This window comes from Melopsittacus undulatus, chromosome 1 (genome assembly GCF_012275295.1).
Source record: "Melopsittacus undulatus isolate bMelUnd1 chromosome 1, bMelUnd1.mat.Z, whole genome shotgun sequence".
NCBI lineage: Eukaryota > Metazoa > Chordata > Aves > Psittaciformes > Psittaculidae > Melopsittacus > Melopsittacus undulatus.
Genome location: NC_047527.1, coordinates 27,856,285 through 27,878,226, shown reverse-complemented (window position 1 = coordinate 27,878,226; position 21,942 = coordinate 27,856,285). Strand labels below are relative to the sequence as shown.

Here is a 21,942-nt window from a genome sequence, read left to right as displayed (position 1 = left end):
GGCGGGAGGTGAGCTCAGGGGCCGCCTGGCAGCTGTGCGCGCTCTTGGGTCTGGCGGGTGACCCCAGACACAGACACTGATGTCCCCGCCTCTCCCCGCCGCACAACTCGAGGCAGTGGCGGAGAGGCAGCACTCCTCTATTGAAGCGGTTCCCCACTGCCCGCTTAGACGGCACGGCTCTGTGCTGAGGGGCGGCGAAGGGCCTGAGGCGAGAGTCGGCGCGATGGAGCCAGGGGGGCCGGGGCCGGGCTAGGCGGACGCGGAGCGCTGCAGGCTCCTTATCGGCTCCCCATCGGGGCGTCGCCTCCCGTCGCCTTCAAAACGGGCGGCGGTGACGGGGCGGCCGCATCTCCCGTCCCAGCCCGTACTTGCCCGTCCCAGTCCGCAACGGGCGGCGAACAGAACCATGCTGCACTGGGGATACGATGAGCACAACGGTAAGGCTGCGGAGGGGCGGCGAGGGGGCGGGAAGGGACTGCGGGTGGCCGCAGTGCTTTCTCCTGTGCCGTCGGGGCGGCCGGTGCGGCAGCGGGCAGTGGGGCCGCCCCAGCACACCTCCCGAGCCCATGAGAGCGCTGAATGAGCTGAAATGAAATGCTGCCGGGACTTCCAAGCGTAATACCTGGCAGGTTTTTGTCTCGCAATGATGCACGGCGGGCTGCTGCGAGGGGCGTCGGGTTGTACAGCGTCGCCTACGGGAGTCGGGTCGGGGGCTGGCTCTGCCTCATCCGCTGCACGGATTTCGTTTTCTCACGTAGTTACTAGTTTCCTGTACGTACTGAGTATTTATTGAACAGTCACACTGGTGGGAGCTGCTGTATTATCGGCATTGCCTCTCTGATTCAGGGTACCATCTGCTTCTGTTACACGGTGGGAAACACTAAGGACTAGGATCGGTCATTTGAAAGTATAACTACGCACCTAAGAGGAGATGCTTTTGGATTTTAGTTGTTTCATGGTTTCCTTAATCTTGTTGGTCTTTGAAGTCCCAAGATGTGCTCATCAACAGGCTTAAAGACAGCTCTGTTTTGCATTGTAAGTCATGCAAACGCTGGTGTGCAAACCAGCTCACAAGGCATGCGAGTAGAAATGAAAGTGCTTTTGTAAATTCGAGACTCAGCTTTGATAAAACGAATAACTTACACTGTCTGTTATAATACACAGACAAATAAACCACCATGGTACTAAGAGGAGAAAGCTATGTATTTGCATATACGAATGCCAATAGGAGTATGCTTTGTGTATATTATTACTTAAGAATCTGGAATACTGTTTGTACTACATTTCCTGCCTGGCCCTTTTGCTCAGTCTTTTCTGGATGGATGCACTTTTCCTGAAAAACTGGGTGGTGGTGGATCACAGCGATGTTGCAATGATTAGGTGTGTTATCTGCTTTTGTGCAGTGTACTCTACCCCTCCCCTGAAGACGTAAATGAGTCTTGTTTTTCAAATTTGTTTCTCCATATATTTTCCAAGAGTGCTGTAAACTTCACCTGCACTGTCCAGATAAGAAGCCCATTTTCCCTCCTCCTTATCCTACCACTGCTCATTTGCTATTCTCAAATTCTAGGAAGGGGAGGGCACAACAATTTCTATCAGGGCAGCCCTGGACCTTGCTTGAGGCCCCATTTGTTCTATAAAACTGTTTACTGGTTGATAATATATTTGGGGTGGAGTTTGGTTTTCTCTCTCCCCTTTTTGGAGCCCCCAGCAGCTGCGGGGTGGGTAGTTCCTCATCAGTCCATCTGATTCCCACCACCTCTCACAAGGGGCTAAAGGAGAGAGGCATGAATAGCCAACACTTAACTGCTCTTCCCTAGGATCAGTTTTATTTCTCATCTTTTTCATTTTTATGCATTTATTTTATTGCTTTTGCTTGTTTCTTCTTTGGGTGAATAGCAGATGCAGGACATTGCTCTGATTCTTGAAAAATTTTATTGCCCTGCATGGCCCTGAAAATAGTTTCCTTGAAACAAAGATTACATTTTGCAACTAATGAGTCAGAAACAAAGTGAATTTAACTACATGTGGTGCAGTTAGATATTAAAGTTGACTTCCTGAAGAGTTGGAAAGATGTCTGCATTCATTCCGAGTTGTGCATTTGAAGTGATAAAAGCACTGTTTTTTTAAACTGGAGGAAAACTCATTTGCCCCTTAGCAATAATGACTGCAACATAAATCATTATGTGCATAAACTGTCAAATATTACACATACATATCTGCATATATGGTATATCTATGTATAAGGATATGGGCTGACTTTATACACAGAATGAAGTGTTGTGGTGGGTTGAGGATGACTGGACATCAGATGCCCACCAAAGCTGCTCTGTCACTCCCTGGGGACAGATCACTCACCCATTACCATCATGGGCAAAACAGTTTCCACTTGGGAAAATAGTAATTTAGTATATTACCTATCAAACCAGAGTAGTGTAATGAGAAAGAAAACCAAATCTTAGAACATCTTCTCCCCACCCCTCCATTCTTCCTGGGCTCAACTTGACTCCCAATTTTCTCTAATGTCTCTCTACACTGGGAGCTGTCTCTGTTACTGCATTAGACATAGGGGAAGCTTCTGACATCTTCTTACAGCCCCTCCGCTACCTAAACCTTGCCACGTAAACCCAGTATAAATGTTCTCCCCTTCTTTGGGGCACATATTTCTGTATAACCTTGGCCTTTGCTTTTTTGCCACTGTCCTTACGTCACAGTTTTGATGGTGCTTCTGTATGGAGGCTTAATATTGAGGTCTTGAAATACGTCTTTTGTGAGGCATTACGCATGCCTTTCCTTGCTGCCCAAGGTTATGGAAAGGGGAATGTTATTGCCACTTCACAGAAACGGTCTTTTTAGTTAACTGGAGAACTGGTGTAGTTAAAAGACAAATCAAGAATCAGTTGCGTTCAGTTTAATATTTGTTTAATAAAACATATGTGTGTAAAATACATATATCGTGTTTTATTGCAAAATGTCTCTGGATCTAATTACTACTATATCACTGAGATGCTTTATAAATAAAAAGGAATATGAATTCATAGAACCATTCAGGTTGGAAAAGACCTTTGAAAGCATTGAGTTCAACTGTAATTCCTTATACTACTTTTTTTCCCTGAGAATAATTACATGGTCCTGATGTCTGCTTTTAAAAAGGAACTTAATTATTACCTATTATGAACTGTCAATTGTTTTTATTTGAGCTAATCTTATTGCAACCTAATATGTAACTAAATTACTTGCAAACCTAACTTTGTAAGTTTAAATATTTTGTATATGATAATGTGAGCAATGCATTCCCTTTAGGAGTAAACAAGGATGTGATCCTGCCATGGTCAGACCATGCCAAACTAATGAACTTTCTGCATATAACAGCAAACTGTCCAAAAAAAGAATCCACTTTTTCACCTGTAAGTGCTCTATTATGCAAGTATAGAGGCTCACTGCAACTGAACCGTATCCTGTGATGTCTTTGATAGACTTGTTTTGAGTAAGTCTATGCTTTTGATGAAATTCATCATCTTTAACTCCAGCTGGATAAAAAAGCATTCCTGTTAAATGCTATACTGAGTTCTATTCCCTGACAAGTTCATAGCTGCCTTCATTATGAGATCCATTTCATTAACTGTGTGTGGGCAATGCTGGTGGGAATCATAAATATGATCATCTGATCTAAAAGTGACCAGAGTGTTCATTGCATTTGGTTAATTCTGTGTCCAAAACAAAAGCATGCAGTCTTCAGTGCAGATGGTTCAAGGTTTTTTTGTCCTAAATGTTGGTCACAATGGCTTTGATTGTTAAGAGCTACGAGGTGATGTCTAGCAACAGAGCACTTTCCATAGGTTCAAAAATTGACATTTATTAAGCAGACTCCTTTGGTAAATTAAATAGTTAAGGGAGCTGAATTGGTGAGTACTTTCCTAGGTATGTCTTAAAGTACATATCCAGAACATTAAAGTGTACATTATGCTGAGATGGAGGAAAGTAACTCAGGTCCAAACTCAGAAGACATTTTCACCCTGGATTCCCCATTGGCTTAAACCTGATTGTATGATATGTAAAATATGATTTTGGTCATCCAAGCTAAGGACAAGTGAAAAAGCAGGTACAATGTCTTTTTAGAACTTTTTCAGAACTTTGTAGAAGTTTAATGTCAAACAACTAGTTAATGCCAGAACCACAGCCTTGGGTCCTCTTTTTGGCAGCACATTCACATTATTTCTGCATGCAAATCATTCATATTATTTAAGGTACAATAACTAGTTATTTCTGGGGTGGAGCAATAGGACCAAATAGTTAAGCACATAAATATATTTTGCTTTTCCTCAGTTAAGGAAAACCTGAAACATTAAAATTAAGCAGCAATAAGGTTTTTCTAAGCATCCCAGATCACAGTAGTTAGGTATAAACAATAGAGTGGTGCTGATTGTAAATAAAATTGTGCATTGCATCTCTAACTACAGGGTACTAGGACCTAAACACAATTAAAATTATATCATATGCTAAACTGTACATAATTAAAACATTGAATAGCTTTGATGACCATTGTGAAGTGAAAAGACTTAAGTTTAAATAGCTTTATATCATTTATATATATAGCTTCAAACCAGTAGGATTTATATATTCTGCCTTACAAGCAGCTTCCTTCATTTTAGTTAATGAAGGCATTAACAAAAGGACTTTTTAACAAAGTCATGACAGAAGACCCTTGCCTTTGTTCTACCTTAGGCTGGTCTTTACAAGCTTCTTCTTTTTTCCATTTTTCAGTGCTGCTCAGAGGAGAATCAGTCTCTGCCCAGGTGGCTGCTGCCGTGGGGCACTTCCCTCCATGATTTACAGCTGGGATGCTTGTGTTATTTTACCACCTGTGAATTTCTGAGCTATGTTTTCTTCTATTGAAGTCAAGGATAGAAAGTTATCTATCAACTTTTGATGTTAGGATATTAATCACAGTGTGACACATTTAAATCCCTTTTTTTATCATGTTTATTTAAGCTCTGAGCCATCCAGAAATACTCAAGCCAGAGGTCAGTTACCCTCAGTGTAGGGAGTTATGAGGATTTCCAGTAACGAAGATTTTATAAGATCAGCTTCTGATGCTCATAATTAAGTGTTTATTATATCCAGTCTTTCTTAGTTGATTTATTATGCTTCTTACCCATGCCAAGCCTGGAGGAAAAACAAGTGCTATGCTCTTTACAATACTGAAAGATCATCAGCCCTGCAGACTTTCCACTTTTCCCTTACCTTACACTCTTTCCTCTTTCCTTGTTTGCTGTCTTTAGTTTATAGAATATGTTTCCCAAGCAACTAATTGTTTCTGTTTTTCTTCTATGGCCCCTTTCCACACTGTGTATTATTCAAATATGATTCAACAATGGCACATATATTTTTATTGAGAACTCTCTGATGTTTAGTAGGTAAGAATAGACACCTCACACATCTCATCAATGAAGCTTTTGTTACTGTTTTAGAATGACATTTGAAATTTTTCTTAAATACATGTTGCTTATTTGCAGAGACAAAGCTTTTCAGCTGACTTGTGGCTTAGCTTGCATGGAGGGAGGACAGGTAACTCAGAGGTAATGGGCTGGGGGGAGGTGACTGTGCAGCAATGCTTAGGGTACAGGCACAACTGTCAGGCTTCAGGATGCCATGCACCACTTGGCCTTTTTATCAACATCTCCGCATCCCTGTCTGCATAGTCAGTGGAAGATGTGTTCTCAGGTCTTTTGCATCCAATGACTAATGTACTGAAGAAAATCTTCATGCAGGGATTTTGTATAGGTAAGAGATAAATCCTTAAATATGTCATGAGCCATGATACTAGGCAAAAATAGCATGTCAGAAATTTATTGGGGCACCGTGCCTGTTGGATACAGGATGCTTGATTTGAATGAGCATTTGTTGGGTATGTCTTGCGCATAGTTGAGTCTTAATTGTGAATAAGTATCTACCTACTGCATCTGGCCTTGTTCAAAGGCCAAATGTAGTTAGATACACCGTGTAAGGTAGATAAAGGGGTCCTGAGAACTGCTGCTGTGGTGTGGTGCAGCAAAAATAGCTGAATATTTTGATCTGTGTTTCTCTGATGTGCCCTTTTTGCATGTAAGAGATGCAAACAAGAACAATCCAAACTGAGTTTTCTTTCATATGAAGAAGGGCACTGACATCAATTTAGACTTCTCCTCCAATGCATTGCAGGGCCTGCCCACTGGAAGGAGGTTTTTCCTGTTGCCAATGGAGACCGTCAGTCACCCATTGACATCAAAACTGAGGAAACCAAGTATGATCCCTCTCTCCGTTCTCTAAATCCCAATTACGATCCAGCTTCTGCTAAAATCATCCTTAACAATGGGCACTCCACCAGTGTCGAGTTTGATGACAGCGTCAACAAATCAGGTTAGTTCCTTTTCTGTTGCACTGTGTCTTCTTCCACTGCTTCCTGAATAGAATGCATACATCCTGGGCATGTCTCACAGCTGAATATAAACTCCTCATTAACAGTAAAGTGTTGCTCCTCCAATGAGAGTTTCCCTTTTTTTTCCCTGGCTTTCAGCATGATGCAGTGTAGGAACACGAGTTCGAGGTTGTGTTTCTCAGAAAGTGCTAGGATTCCCATTTCACAGGACTGGTTTGATCCACCCCAACAAACTAGATAGTGCCAGCCCCCTGTTTGAACAGTGTTGTGTGCAATTTTTCAAATGCTGCTCTCTCTCACTGCAGATGAATCCTTTGTGTCTCATTACAGGTTCATTCCAACCGAATCGCTCATGTCTCTTACCTGACTTTAGCTGCAAGTTTGGTTATATATTTTTTTTTTCATTTTTACAATCCATACCTCGACTTTTTGTGTCAGGAAAGAGCTAATACAGAACAAATGAAATATATTCCAAGTGATCCCCTTTCTTCTCTGTAAAGTTTTATTGCACCAGTCTTTTCTAGGAGTATGTAGCTTCACTTTCTACAAGCAACAATTCTTATTTAGAAGTTCTGTGATTTAATATAGTCTTTGAAACCAGTTAATGCATTCATCTTTAAAGCCTTCTCTTGAATGGTAGGCAAGCTAGCACACCTCCCCTTGAAACTGTAGGAGTACAGATTCTTCAAGCAATAAAATCCTCTCGTGGTTGTGTGAGGCTTAGCTGAGGACCCAAGCCCATGTGATGCTTTCACAAGGGTCGATGCCAGAAGAGGACTAATTTGTGGTCACCCTGTCCATTAGCCTGAGGACCTATCAGCTTTTAGTGGCAACAGTGAGAGACCTAGATTGAGATACCATCATACTTTGCTTTCATGGACAGTTTAAGGTTAATTCTTTAATTTCCTGTTGATACAAGCAACATTGGATGTTGCATGAAAGCCGTCAGCTAACCATCAGTGATCTGGTCTGACCTCGTGTGTGTCAGATGCCACGGTACTTCCCAGAATTAATCTCTGCTTCAAGCCTAGTAGGCATGGGTGAGCTAAAGCACATCTCTTAGAAAAACATACAATCTTGATTTCAAAATTGCCAGCGATGAAGAATCTACCACAGCCTTTGGTAAGTTGTTCTAATTGTTAATTACCCTCACAAGTAAAGCAGTGGAAATCACACTTTATTTTAGTGTAAGTTGGACCAACTCAGCCTTTAAACTACTTTTCTTTTGTTGGTTTTGTTTGTTTGTTTGTTTTAATAAAAAGTAACAAATATGAATATACTGAGAACCTCTTCCACCTTCTAATTCCATCTTTGAAGTGACAGGACCTTAACACAGTATTTCTCTAGGCTTACACTGGTATCAAAGCAGTGGTAATGTGATCCTCTTCTTAATGGTTTCCTCAGGCCTTACCTTTGTGGATATCGTTGGTGTCATGGCAAAGCACTGACAGATGTTGATCAGATAATTAGTAAATGTAATCCCCAGTCTCCTGTCTGTGTCTTCTGTGTATGGACTAGATTGTTCAGTCCACATAAATGCCTTTACCTTCTGGCCATTGTCAAGCTTTACTTATTAAAGAATTCAAATTCTTCTGTATTCATAAACTGAGTTATTCACTATTTTCCCTAATATTTGTCTCTGACAAACTTTATCAGTAATGTTTTTGTTTTCTTTCAGGTCATTGATCAAAAAATACTGAATTTCCTAGGGCCAAAATTTGGCCTCTGGGGCACCCTTGTGAAGTAAGAACTCCTCACATATGTTGGTTTAATAAAAAAAAAAAAGAAATCAAATTAATTGGTAACATTTTTCATGTTAAATGCATTAACATCTTTTAATGCATCATTAACTGGGTTCCATATGAACTATTTCTTCACCTTGGGCAGCATTGAAACTGGGCTGTCAAGTCTGTAACTGTTTGTATATTTTTTTGTCCTCTTTGATACCACATTCTCTGAAATTGGTCTATTGCTATTTCAAAGACTTCTTCTTCCAGCCCTTTTCAAACTTTAAGATATTGATATTTGCCTTAAATAACTTCCGACTAACCTCTTCCTTAATTACTGTTGTAATGGAAGGGTTTTACCATTGATAGTGGTGTGGCACAAATACATCATCAGGCCGTTTTCCACCTTTTTCAGCAGTATTTCATTGAGTGCTGATGGATTACTATGTAATTGTTTTCCCTCAACCAATTAGAACACCAATCTTTACATATTTCTAGGATCATTTGTCTCCAAGTTTTCAGTCCTAGAAAGAAGGAATTTTTTAGGAGTGCCACTTCCCCATCCCCTTTGTTCACTGGGTTTATAGGCTCTGTAAAACATGGTTCTGAGTTGAAGTTTTAAAGGGGTCAAATACAGACAAACAGTTCAAGTTCCTTTTAATTAATCAAGCTACTTGTGTTAGCAGAGAGGCAACAAAGTTTAGGCTTTCAGAAGAGAGGAAAACTTATTGTTGTCCCTCCCATTGCTCTTAATTTAAAATCTATCTGGTTAAAGCTCCCCTCCTTTTCCCTTAAAGTCTCTATAATGAGGCAGTAAACCCACCCAGAATAATGCGCAAACCCTCAGAAAATGTGGAGCCAGGAGAGTGGGGTGCTTTGATTTGAAGTGAATAAGGAATCTTTCTGAATGTGATTCACATTCAAGTCTCTGTGCAGAGATGGTTTGGTTCAAATTGTGATTAGCGAAAGACGAATACTTCCAAAAGCAAAACAATGAAAATCCTACCCATATGCCTGTTAGGTAGAACAGAATATAATTAATATTTCAGTTGAAAAGGATCTACAACAGTCATCTACTCCAACTGCCTGACCAATTCAGCACTGACCATGTTAAAGCATGTAGTTAAGGGCATTGTCCAAATGCCTTTTAAGCACTGATCAGGCTTGGGACATCAGCCACCTCTATAGGCCTCTTCTAGTGTTTGATCACCTTCTTAGTAAAGAAATGCGGCCTGATGCCCCATCTAAATCTCCCCTGGCAGAGCTTTGAACCATTGCCATGTGTCCCATCACTGGATGTCAGGGAGAAGAGATCAGCAAGTCTCTCTCCACTTCTACTCCTCAGGGAGGTGTAGAGATCAGTGAGGTTGCTCTTCAGCCTCCTTTTCTTGAAACTAGACAATCCCAAAGTCCTTATCTGCTACTCATAGGCCACTCCTTCCAGCCATGGCTAATTAAACATCTAATATTGAAGCTGTACAATGCTACAATGCATATCTAGTGTAGGCTTCATTTTATGTATGCTAATAAATGCTCCTTTTTCTCAGACTTAAGTCTGACATAACTGAATCTATTTGCAAATGAAGGAAAGAGCCTTGAAAATTTTTTGTTTTCTTCCAAAATTTCAAAGAGGAGAAGAAATGATGTTCACATTGTATTTTTCTGATCTTCCCCTTTATTTGTAAAACCTACATTTTAAGCTTAATTTCTTAGTGATTCTTGTAAGTACTTTTAAGAGAGGAAACCACTTGTAAAATAGACATATTTCCCCATCTTCAGAAAAATATCCAACCCTGCATAAGCCTGGTGACAATGATATTCCCTTTAGTGGGCAATAACTCACTAATCTTCTACACATAAGTGCACTTTTGAAAGTCATGTCCTGGGCAAGTGAGGGTTTCTGTAGCACTTCAAAGAAATGGGAAGCCATCGAGAAGGAGTAGGGAGTTGTCCGAAGACTGAAGTCTGTGCCAGATTAGAGGATGTGGGTAGCAGCTTCCGTTCCTGCAATGAAACCTCTTCATCTGCTTGGGTTTCCAGTGCTGACTGGGGGACCACTCAACGGGACCTACAGGCTGCGGCAGATTCACTTCCACTGGGGATCCAATGATGAAGCCGGCTCTGAGCACACAGTGGATGGGATGAAGTATGCAGCAGAGGTAAGGCTTTAAATGGCAACATGTGTATCTCTAAGCTAGTGACTAGTTTTCCATTGTAAAAATAATATTGCCCCTCCTCTTCCTGCTTTTCACTCTCCCCCCATTTTATTGAAAGACAAGTGGTCTTCCTGAAGTGTTGCATGTTTGGTCCTTTCTCAAAGGAGAATCCATTTGAAAGCTTTGGAGAGGATTAAAAAAGGAGTACAGAAGACAAGAGCTTGATAAAAGCAAGATTTAATGTTCAAGAGTTATTTTAAACTTTGTCTTTCACTGTGTCTTCCTTGAAGAATCTTTTCAAAGTCAGCTGCCATTACAAACCACAGAGTTATTTGATTCGGGGTCTGTGCCATGTAAAGTTTATGCAAGACTTAGGAGCGTTGCATTTTGTGATGCATATAGCAATGTCGTGGTTATGACTTTGAGAACCACATGTTAATATATGTGGGGTGCTGCCTGTGGAGGTACTGCATTTCGGTGGAGGCAGTGTGTCACAGGGACAAATGGCACGGAGAGTTTGCTCCTGCTCTGTCTCTTCTGGTGCCCTTGAGTAGAATACAATAGAAAGTATTCTGTATCCCCTTCCTCTTTGAAAATGGAAGTAACATGGAGTGTTCCCAATGGGACTGAGATCTTTAACACAGTGGAAGAGTTTTCTGGGGTTAAAAAGAAGTAAAAAGTGTAAAAATAAATGTTAATGGCAAAATAAATGACATAATACCAAAGAAGAAACAAATGTATGCACAGTGGTGTGATCATATTTTACTGGAAATGCTATGAGAGACAGTGGTCAGAAAAAAAAAATCAGTTTCTAATGGGGAAAAGTGACATTTGCAGTGTTTAAAGACTTATGTTTTCCACAGGAACCAGGTGAGATGGAATATAAAGAATTAATAGAGGTGCTTTAAAACCATTAAGTACCAAAACCAAATTTCTAGCTGAGAAAATATATATGTTTCCCATCTAAGAAACCAAATGGAAGGAGAAAATATCTGAATTGCTAGCCAGTCTAAAAACCTTTCTGTTACCTGTTGGTTGAGTAACCCTCCACAAGAAGCCTTCTAGATGTCACTATGGCTTTGGGATAAGAAATCCAGAATTAAGATCAAGGCTTCTGAGCACTGTTCACATAAAAAGAAAACACCTCTGAAGGAGACATGAAGATGGTTTCAGTGCTCACCTTCTTAAGAAAGTTGTGCAAGATTACAAGAAAAAGCATTGACCCAGTCGAAGGAAGAATTATATACAGGTAAAGAAGACTGCAAATTCAGTCCCCTAAGCCTACCAGGAAGCAGAAGGAATCCATGGCTTCATTCTTTGTGACAACGTATGATCTGATCAAGGTCTCTTCACAAGCTGCAATGACAGAGCGGTGGTAAGACGGGATATATTCCTTAAAAAGAAGTTGTGAGCCGTAAGAATGAAGCTGTACCCAAAAGTGTTTCATAGCTCTGTTTATATGGGGGTATTGTTTTTTAAGGGGGGTTGGTTTGGGGGGTTTTTGCAAAGCTATGAGGGAGTGGAGGTGGGCTATATTCAGTTCTGGGAATTTTCCGTTTTGTTATTTGTTGTTTGGGTTTTTTTTCCTTTAAATCCACAATAAAAGTAAATTCCGACTGAGGGTATCTGTTTTCTTTTTGTGTATGCAAAAGTGTAATTGTTTAAATGTTGTTCAATGTAGCTTCTGTGAACTTATACTAGTGAGTGGAGCAGGCACTATGAGCTTCAGGATACTAGTGCACCTGAGAATGGTCTAGTGGGCTATGTTCTCTTCCTGGTTTAATTTATAATATTCTTAGCAACATTCCTTCAAGGATCTCTGAAGCTGGGAGCCAACGTGTGTTTCATCATAAGCATATATATATTATTATTGGTTTCAGTGGGATTTCTTACTTGCTGGAAGTAATGTTTCAGCACTTTAGAGCCCAAGTGCTTAGCAAACATGATACCTTTTAAGAGCTCCATTTTACAGATATGGAAAATTTAAACTCATAGAGGTTAGGTAAGGTCTGAGTTTAGAGTCAAAATCTTCACACTCCTAGGTCCCTATTTCAACCATGCAGCTATGTCTCTTTCCATAGAAAACCTTTAAAGTAAGTTCCAGCTTTCCTAAACTGCTCTTACTTTAGAGGTCTTGAGATGCTGCATTCCAAAAGGAAACCTTTTTTTTTTTTTTTTCCAAGGGTTTGTCTCAGTTTAGGTCACTCGGTGGAGTTGCTTTTCAGCACTCCTAAAGAGTAGAGTTTAAAGTCTGGGAAAACCAATGCCATGTTCTACTTCTGAGCCTCTCTTTATCTGAAAACTATGGGTAGTAAGATTTACTAATCCACTGAGGATCTGTGAGAATTTAATGTTTGTGAAGTACTTGGTCATAACTATTGTGTGAGTGTTTGTGCTTTCTCCAATTTGGCAGTTGGACCCTTTCCCAAGGTTGGAACATCTGGGCGCTTCCCGGGAACCAGGAGTTCCTGCTGTGGAGCATGGCCAGGATTTAGGAAACCTGGCTTAACAGAAGGGACTGAGGTGGTATGGGGGTAGACATCACACACTTTTCCTCTCCCCACCTGTCTGGTGATGTCTTTAAGCTACTTAAGCAACTACCACTGGGCAGTTCCAGAATAATGTACATTGGAAATGCAAATGCTCAAACTTGAGATAATCAAGCTTCTTGTAAGTGCCAAACTCCTGGTAATCATAGATGACATTTGGGAAGTATTAAAAAGGAAATTTCAGTGTTCAGTTTAAACTAAACATGGGAAAAGGGGTCGGTGCATGTTTAATGTATGTTCCCCTGGCTGTTTTCTAGCTATTTACATGGCTGATTAATGTTACTGAAAGCTTGATTAAAAAAAAAGAGGAGCAAAATAATAATGACTTCCTCATGATTCTCAATTACTTTTTAAAATCATCTATGCTAAAAACAGATTTAAAAGCTTCAGTTATATAACCACAGTACATCTTGTCTCAGCCTCTCTGTTCAAAATCTGGGGACCCAACAGCAGTTTGCCAGGCACTGTGGCATTCTGATTGCTGCTAAATTTTGAATGATCCCAGCCACTGAAATGCTTTCGCCATTTCTGTAAACAACAAATTTACCAAATTCATTAAATATTTACATTTAGAAAACCAAATGGTTCTGAATACAAAAGAGCAAAGTAAAGTATCAAAACCAGAGAAGTTGCAGTATTAATTTGTGACTATTTGAGTTCAGCGGGAGTTGATGCTGTCTGTGTCTCTTGCTTTTCAGCTTCATGTAGTCCATTGGAACTCAGAGAAGTATTCCAGTTTTGTTGAGGCAGCTCGTCAGTCAGATGGATTAGCAGTCATGGCAGTATTTCTGAAGGTAAAAAGAGAATGCCTGAGCCCTCCTAGTAAATCTGCATAATAAACCCAAAAGGGATAATGTGATGATTGGTATAGTTATTGCTAAAGGCACACTTGTTTTATGTGGGCATTAAATGATACTGTTTCCTTCACACTGTTTCCTTGCCAATCTGAAAAATTGTGCTTTCTTGAAGATGAAAAATATCAGATTAATAGATTTTCAAGACAGTGAGACTCTTCAGTTTGCCTACTGGAACTTTAATTCAGCTGCCCCTAAATGGATCTTGACTAACAGATTTCTTTAGGAGAGCAATCTGATTTGATTAAAACTCTTCTCTAATGGCTTGTTTCTGTGCTGGTAGTTTTGTCTGAAAAACAATAATAAGAAAGCCCCAAAACCCAGAAGCTAGAGAATTTCTTCATAATTGTGATATACCTCTTTGACTTCTGTACCTGTTCTAAAATGAAATTAAACTCTTGCAACATCTTAATTGACTTCTGTATGAAGAAGCAGATAGAGAATTCAAACAATCCATGACAAAGGATGGTGCTGGCCCTGGTGTAGTCAGGGAATTGTTGTACACAGCAGTTGCAAAGAACTGTTTCAGTAATTCTGTCTTTACAGTTTACATTGCAGTGATTCAAGGACAGTTTCACAGGATTTCTTAGCACATAAATTCTGCTTGGGATACATAAGAATGATGTTTTCACTGTTTTAACAATTCAAATTTCAGATGTAAGCCTGCCACTTTTAATATGTTGCATATAAAACATTAAAAATAAATTGCTTTTGTTCTCCTGCAGTATAAAGTTTGTGGGTCTTTTGTAGCTGAAATAATTACTATGAGTAGCCAGAATAAATACTGTCTATTAATAATAAATAATAAAAAAGTGAAGGAGTGGATCTTCTTTACAACCAGTACCATTTTAAGGACCAGCTAGTCACAGACTTGTACTCATAAAATCCATCAGATCTCACAGTCATTTAAGTTCTTTGAAACATTTTCATTCTGCATTTGCTATTTTATTATTTAATTTTGCTATTTTTCCCTGGAGCTCAAATATTTCTTTTTTGTCTGGTCTGAACAGATTGGTGAATGCAACCCTCAGCTGAAGAAGATTACTGATCGCTTGGACACCATCAGAATCAAGGTGAACAAGTGCTTCTAAGAGAATACTAATATTGGTGATTGCTTTTGTTGTTTTGGGGTGGTTTTTTTTGGTAGCCTGTCTGCTACTGCCTTCATCTTCCTGTTCCCTAGTCCCTAATTTCATAGCTATCCATATCTAATTTTGATTTGGGACAAATTTAGGTGAAATGAAAAACTAAGTTTAGGAGAAGTTGAAAACTAAGCACTAAAACTAATTTTTATAAGGTAAGTGATCAGAGGAAAAGGCTAATTCTTCACAGAACCTAGTCTCTGACAAATCTGTTGCTATGACTATTAAGAGGGGAAGAACATACTTTATGGAAAACTATGAAAAAGATGAGGAAAAGGTTTCCTTCCCTGTTCTGCTGAGGTATAGGGTGAGAAATAAGCTATTGTTTGTATGAGAGAAATTAGGCAGACTCATAACATCATGCATCCTACAGGCATTTCTGGCCTGGTAGCTGGAAAAAGGGGAAGAAGTAGTAACCTGTAGGCCTGGACAAAAAGAATGGGGAGGAAAGCAGATGGCAGTAACTTGTGGGGTTACTCTGCCAGCCCCGTACAGACCACATTGAAAGTCTAACATCTTCTCACCTCTCCCTTCAACTTGAATCTTATGATCATTTGTAATTCTAAGCTCTACCTCCTTTGGCATGATTTATCTCAGCCTCTTGCTTTTGAATCATACTGCGTTGACTTTTTCTCCTTTTTTTTAATACAAAAAATAATTTTCTAAATGTCATAAAATCACAGAATGGTTTAGGTTGGAAGAGACCTTAAAGCTCATCTGGTTCCAAACCCCCTCCCACACTAGAGATCCCTAGACCAGGTTGCTCCAAGCCCCATCCAACCTGTCCTTGAGCACTGCCAGGGATGGGGCAGCCATACCTTTTCTGGGCAACCTGTGCCAGGCTCTCACCAACCTCATAGTAAAGAATTTATTCCTAATATCTAATCTAAGCTACCCTCTTCCAGGCTACAACCATCCCCCCTTGTCCTGTCTGTATCATGCCCTTGAAAAAAGTCCCTCTGCAGCTTTCTTGCTGGCCCATTTAGGTACTGGAAGCTGCTCTAAGGTCTCCTGGAGCCTTCTCTTCTCTATGCAGAAAAACCACAGTTCTCATATATTTAATCTAGAATCACAACGAGCTATTTTGTTTTCTTTCCAGGGTAAAAGAGCACTATTCACCAACTTTGATCCTAGCTGTCTGCTTCCCAAGTCCCTGGACTACTGGACTTACTTTGGCTCTCTCACTGTTCCTCCTCTTCTTGAGAGTGTCATCTGGATTGTTCTGAGAGAGCCCATAAGTGTTTGTTCGGAACAGGTATTTTTGAATTTTTCACTGCTATAGAAACATTGCTTTTATAAGACTTGAAATTGTAAATACCACCCAAAAATATATTTATTTCAGACCTTGGCATTGCTCACCTCATCAAATTTTCAAAGGACAAAATATGTCTATCAAATTTATGCTAACTTCTTTTTGCCACTCTTTGTGAACAGCTATTTCTTTTCTTTTTTTTTTATCCCTAAAAATCTGCATATCCTGATAATTAACAATAAAAAATTACCCAAAAGGAACTTACAAAAAAAAAGTGTTTTGGTGATGCTTAGAAATCCTAGAATTCCATTACTTGCATATCCTGCTCAAACCTCTTTTCTGGGATTTTTTTATATGTCACATGAATATTAAATGTCTTCTTGCATTCCAGATATGTAAAACTTAGTAAATTTACTAGAATTAAGGAATGCAAATACAATAAGTGAGGTTTTATGTTAGGCTATCTTAGGAAAAGTGTGATAAAAGAATCTACTTATTTTTTTTGTGAAATTAAGCTTAATGCTGTATATTAATGTTGCAACAGTGACACCCAGTGGCTGACCACCTTAGGTAGAAAAAGCTTTTTGCGTTTGAGACACTAACGTCAGATTATAGTTTCCAATATTGGGTGTTGATATAGTATTAATATTCTCAGCACACTGTAACCCTCAAAATTATGGTACTACAGCTTTTGTCTCATTTATGGTAAATATTACAAATACCTCAGAAACTGAGGCCACATGAAATGGTGGCTGCAGACTGCAAAATGGTAAAACAGTTCATTGAATGGGATGCTTGTTAGTCAGGAGACTAAAATCCTGTTTGTAACCAATTTGAAGTCATATGTTTGCTCAGTGTGTGTATTTTCCTCATCTGTATCTCTTCCCCACTCCCCTCAATCTGGCTTCATAAGACTCGCTGTAATACATATTGATCTGGAATTGAAAATGTGTATGAAGATATCAACTTCCAAAAGACAAGCCATTGTTCAGGTTAAAAGGTTCTTATTTAGGCTAATCTATAATGAATACATTCTAAAATGTGAAATGCTGTATGTGAACACCCATGTGTAACAGATTCAGAGGATATGGTGTTGGAAACAGTGTCAAATACAGGGATTCTTTAAGAGCCATTTTTCACAGACTGTACCTATATCTTACGTATTTAAGTATGCTATACTCATATAAATATAAGCCTGCATGTAGCTAAAAGTGTTTGTTTCTAGTAATGTCCACCACTGTGACTGATCAATAATCATCATCACTGATACTGTGCCATTTAAATTTATTCCTCATGTTTGTATTTGTTCTGGGGTTTACAGTTTACAACATGCTTGTGGGGCACTTCTCAGGTTGAAAAAAAGTAGATTTTAAGACTGTAGAAACTCACAGGGAGCCTGAATTACAAATGTTAGCTTTAGAGTGGGGTGAAGTAAGGTAGCATTGACTTTTTTGCTCTTATTGTGATTAACGTACAGTGTGCCATACAACTAAATGCTCTATTATAATCAAATGATTGTTGTGCTGTCCTGCCTCTGGTAATTTAGAAGAGAAGTAAGGTAATTTATAAAAATGGTAAATATCGGAAATATTAGCAATTAGAAAAAATACAAAACTTCAGGTCAGAAATCAGACTCAGCCTTCCTGAGGTTTAGACATCGAGCTCTGATGCAGGTTTCTACTGAGATCAGCTTAAGCAGAGAAGCTTATGCTGAAAGTATGAATAACTGCTTGTTCTGCGTCTTCACAGGGGAAAAATTTGAATTCTCTCCTGGTTTGAGCACGTGTTTAATATGTGAAAAATGCTAATTGTAGAAGCTTTCTATTGCAGCGCACCTCCTATTCCAGGTGAATTGTGAATATACAGTTTGAACAAGATGTACACAGGTGCATATAATATAGCTAATTTTTGGCATGAAATATTCTTGAATCTCCATACTATAGAATTAAACTAAAATATATAACCCCCCCTGGTTTAAACCAGGTTATGGAAGGCAAAGTGTGAATACAGGAAACAAATAATCCTTATGCACAGTCTCATTCTGGCACATGCTTTGGGAGGGTTTTCTCAGTAGTCATTGCTTTTCCTTTACAAGGACATGACACAGAAAAATAGAGTTCCAATCCTTCCTTGCAGCAAAAAAAAGGTGACAAATATCTTTAATATTTACTACATTCTTTTTCATTAGTATAAGCATGAGGGTTTTCTGCTGAATCTTATGTCTCTCTTGATTGCAGCTAGCCAAGTTCCGCAGCCTCCTGAGCACAGCTGAGGATGAAGTTGCCTGCTGCTTGCTGAGAAACTACCGCCCTCCCCAGCCTTTAAAAGGACGAGAAGTCAGGAGGAATTAAAGGAGTAAAGATAGAATAGTCTTCCTCTGAAACCAAAGGCTGAATTAATTTTAATAGCTAATATTCTTAATGATTTTTTTTTTGGTGAGTTGTTTTAACAAGTAGGTGTTGTTTTGTTACTGGTTACCATGCAATCATTTCTAACAGACAAGTATGTCCTGAGCTGCTGCAGGTTCATCAATTTTAACAGGTCTGACTGTGTTTGAGTGCATTGGTTTGGGAGTATTGAGGCATTAACATGCACAGAGTGCAGTGCTAGTCATAAGTTTCAGACGTGGTAAAGGAGTTGTCCAGAATTTGCCACCAAATTACTGAACAGGATCTCTGATATTAATGGTATCAAAGGATGCTATGGAATTATTATTTTGGTCTCTAGCATAACATTTAGCTTCTAAATAAGACTTCACACTGTAATTCTCAAGAAAAAGATGTTTCAAAGCTGATACAGTATCATTGCTGACTTCTGCAATACCACGCTTACCTTCATACAAAAAGCAGTAATGACTGCTTTTAAGTAAAACAGATATATGCATATGATCCTGTTATTCTGACTGCTTTATAGTAGTAAATATGTCCTGATTTTTAATATTTTTTAAGCAAACAGTAAGGATTTTGTATATTCTAGGATCATGTCAGATGGATTAGGTATTCCTGAATTCCACCACTTGTAGTGATGCAATTGTCCTGAAAACTTAAAGATGGAAGGGCACAGAGGGAATTGTTTGTTCCTAAATCCAGTCTGTTGCACTTGATGAACAGTAAAGGACTATAACACTATACCTATGTAGCATCAGACTCCTACTACTTAAAAACAGGAGGCAGGGGTAGCTGTTGCTCCAGACTGTTTCCTGCTAGACACATTGCACACTGCAGTGTGAAGCACATGCTGCATACCTCACGTCTTGCAGTGGAACACAGCACTACTCAGGTATGTAATGTATCCTTGGTACTGGCTAATGTTCTGCTATAATAGCTGAATTTGGGTGGGTTGCACTTCTTTTCCAAGACCAAAGATAGCAGTTAGACCAAGCCAAAGAAATCAGAATCAATTCAATATCTAATAAAAGATCAGCTGTCAGCAGCAATTGTTGAAATGTCTGTCTTGAATGAATTTACTTGAGCCTGTGTTTCTCTCAGGAGCTTTTGTTATCTGAATATAATTGTTTGGTTTGTGTCAAATTGATTTTTATTATTTTTAATGAATTTACCACAGGATATAGCTAGTAGAGGATTAGGTTTACCCTCAGACTGTGAGTACTAAATAGTGAAAGCCAGTGATACCTAAGCTAAAGGTTTCATGAGCAGCAACTACCACCAGTCTCTGCAGTAACTTGTGACCAACTCGTCTTCTGTGACTGCTCTGCATGAGTTTGTGTTTTTATAGGTTTTATATGCTGTACCTTTTACCTCAATAGGCCTTTTGATCTTAGATGGAGAAATATGAGGGAAATCACAATCAGGATTCACTTTATATACCTTCTTATAACTGAATAAATTAGACATAGAGACATAGATATTTTAGTTTAGATTAAGATAGGTGGATTTTTTGTTTGTTTGTTTTCTCTTCCCCAGTATATAACTACTGTTGCTGCAAGGCCTCTCAACACCTGCTGAATGTTTTCTGAATAAAGAGCACAAATAGACCATGGGAAAAATAAAAGGCATTTGGCAGTGGCATAAAGATTAGCCAAAGAGGAAAAACCTGCAGATAGTTTTTGTTTTCTGGCATAGGGAGAAGAATGCAGCTGAAAAGACCTCACATTGGTTCTTTATGAATGAGGATGTCTGGAAAATGTGCATGAAGAATGCAGGGGCGTATGCGTGCTTTCATACTCTTTTTTAGTCTTGGTGTTGAATCTGATATGTTTCCTTGTCATGTGAATAGCTGCAGAACATGAATAAAATGTTTACAAATGCTTGAAGGTTATAAAGTTTGTTTGCCTCAGGAGAGAAAATGATAAGGCTACTGCTTCATATCAGAAACCAAAGTTTCACATGTTTTTTACATATTGAAAACAGTGGAGTTAATCCAGTGCTTTGATATTTATAAGGATTTGATCAAAATAAAAATTAATTGTAAAAATGTGTCTTGTATTTTGTATTGAAGAGGTTAAAGTTTTACAAAGAAGGCTACAATTTTATGAGTACTGCCTTCAGCTCTAGTTTTGGAAAGAATTGTCATCCCCTCATTTGAAGTCTGTCTTTGGGCAGTGCAGTATTAGGTATTTTTTTAGTGTTCCAAGTAATATGTCTTTGGAAGTGGTAAGACATGCAATCAATTTTACATAAAGTTTCTGATAGTACTTTTTTGAACTATTGACTATTTTTATAGAGTTACGCAAATAAGTTCTAGAAGAAGACATAATTTACAGCAATTCACCTAATGTGGAGATGCTGTGTTCATGTTAGATTGAGCTAGCATAGTACTGCATCTGTGCTGAAACCTAGTGGTGTCATCTGAAAAAGACTAGAAATGCTCAGGTTCCTCAAATCCTTTAGGAACAGCTTTCCATATTACCCATCTGCTGGAACTGTAAGGTGAGAGCACGGACCCAATTTCAGTACCGAGCACTTGGTTGCATCCTCAGTCACTAACACTCTATGACCAAGCTGTGCTGAGTTTCAACCAGACTACATGACATGCTCCCAGGGAATTAAATCTCCAGTGTGGGCTCTGTGCTGTACTAAGATGACTGTAGAGCAAACAAGGCTGTAATATGTCATCACCCCCCCAGCTGCAGGTCGCTTTGATCAACTCTTTACCCTTTGATACACTTGGAGCTTTTGTACTAAGAAGAATGAAATGCTCAGTGACCAAAAACCATAGAGTATTTGCTGAAAATAGTAGCTGTCAGGAATTGTATACAGCTGCATGGTTGGTCACCCATAAACTTATTCTCAGAATTAAACGTACTCCCAAGGGCTCTGCTGGTTTTGGCACAGGAGCGAAGCAATGTGCTCTGTTGTGTTGACAGCTTTTGACAGTCATGCTCATTATGTTTTTCATGTTGCAAAGGCAGAGTTCAATGTCAGCTGGGAATTTTCTTTATGTAAAAGAAAAAACCTGTGAAATAGACATCTTTCCTTCTGGAGTATATTGGGCTGAAGATGAGGCAAACAACTGTTTGCTGCAATACACCCACTTGATACATACTTGTGCTTTGTCTGTCCATTCAGAGATTTGTCCCTCTGTTGCTTCAGCAAACAGGACTTTGATGGCCTTCCAGACATAAACTGGGACCTTAAGAAATTTGAAGAATCAGTTCTAGAACAACAAAAACAAACAGAAGTCTTCCGAATAATCAATTTCAAAATAAGTTTACTGAAAAAGTGGAATATGTCATAGGAATAAAGTAACAGAAAGAAATATGCAATACATTTTTATTAAGTTATTGGAAAGGAAATTAGGGATTTAGATTCTTGTAGCTTTAGGTAGGCAAGGAGCAGGTTAGTAGAGACTAATCTTGCCTAATCTTCAGATGTTAAAAGTTGC

At 39.1% G+C, this 21,942-nt stretch overlaps 1 protein-coding gene across 2 annotated transcripts; it reads left to right on the top strand.

Moving 5' to 3' along the window:
- Nucleotides 1-108: 108 nt before the first annotated feature.
- On the top strand, nucleotides 109-20,365 carry LOC101880495 (carbonic anhydrase 13). Of its 2 annotated transcripts, none has more exons than XM_005150836.3 (7): nucleotides 109-437; nucleotides 6,202-6,399; nucleotides 10,186-10,304; nucleotides 13,549-13,644; nucleotides 14,715-14,777; nucleotides 15,946-16,101; nucleotides 18,336-20,365. In XM_005150836.3, exons 1-7 carry the CDS (start codon nucleotides 407-409, stop codon nucleotides 18,447-18,449), a joined length of 777 nt encoding a protein of 258 aa, XP_005150893.1. In that variant the 5' UTR covers nucleotides 109-406; the 3' UTR covers nucleotides 18,450-20,365. The 2 variants fall into 2 exon arrangements, with proteins under 2 accessions (XP_005150893.1, XP_030906402.1); XM_031050542.2 differs by lacking the exons at nucleotides 109-437; nucleotides 6,202-6,399 and adding exons at nucleotides 6,833-7,540; nucleotides 8,097-8,161.
- The last annotated feature ends 1,577 nt before the right edge of the window (nucleotides 20,366-21,942 follow it).

Bases quoted from the DNA above. Each gene is read 5' to 3' on its own strand.
- LOC101880495 (XM_005150836.3), top strand. From the start codon at position 407: ATGCTGCACTGGGGATACGATGAGCACAACG. The intron at 14,778-15,945 runs GTGAACAAGTGC...TTTTCTTTCCAG, and splicing joins TGGACACCATCAGAATCAAG to GGTAAAAGAGCACTATTCAC. The intron at 16,102-18,335 runs GTATTTTTGAAT...TCTTGATTGCAG, and splicing joins TAAGTGTTTGTTCGGAACAG to CTAGCCAAGTTCCGCAGCCT.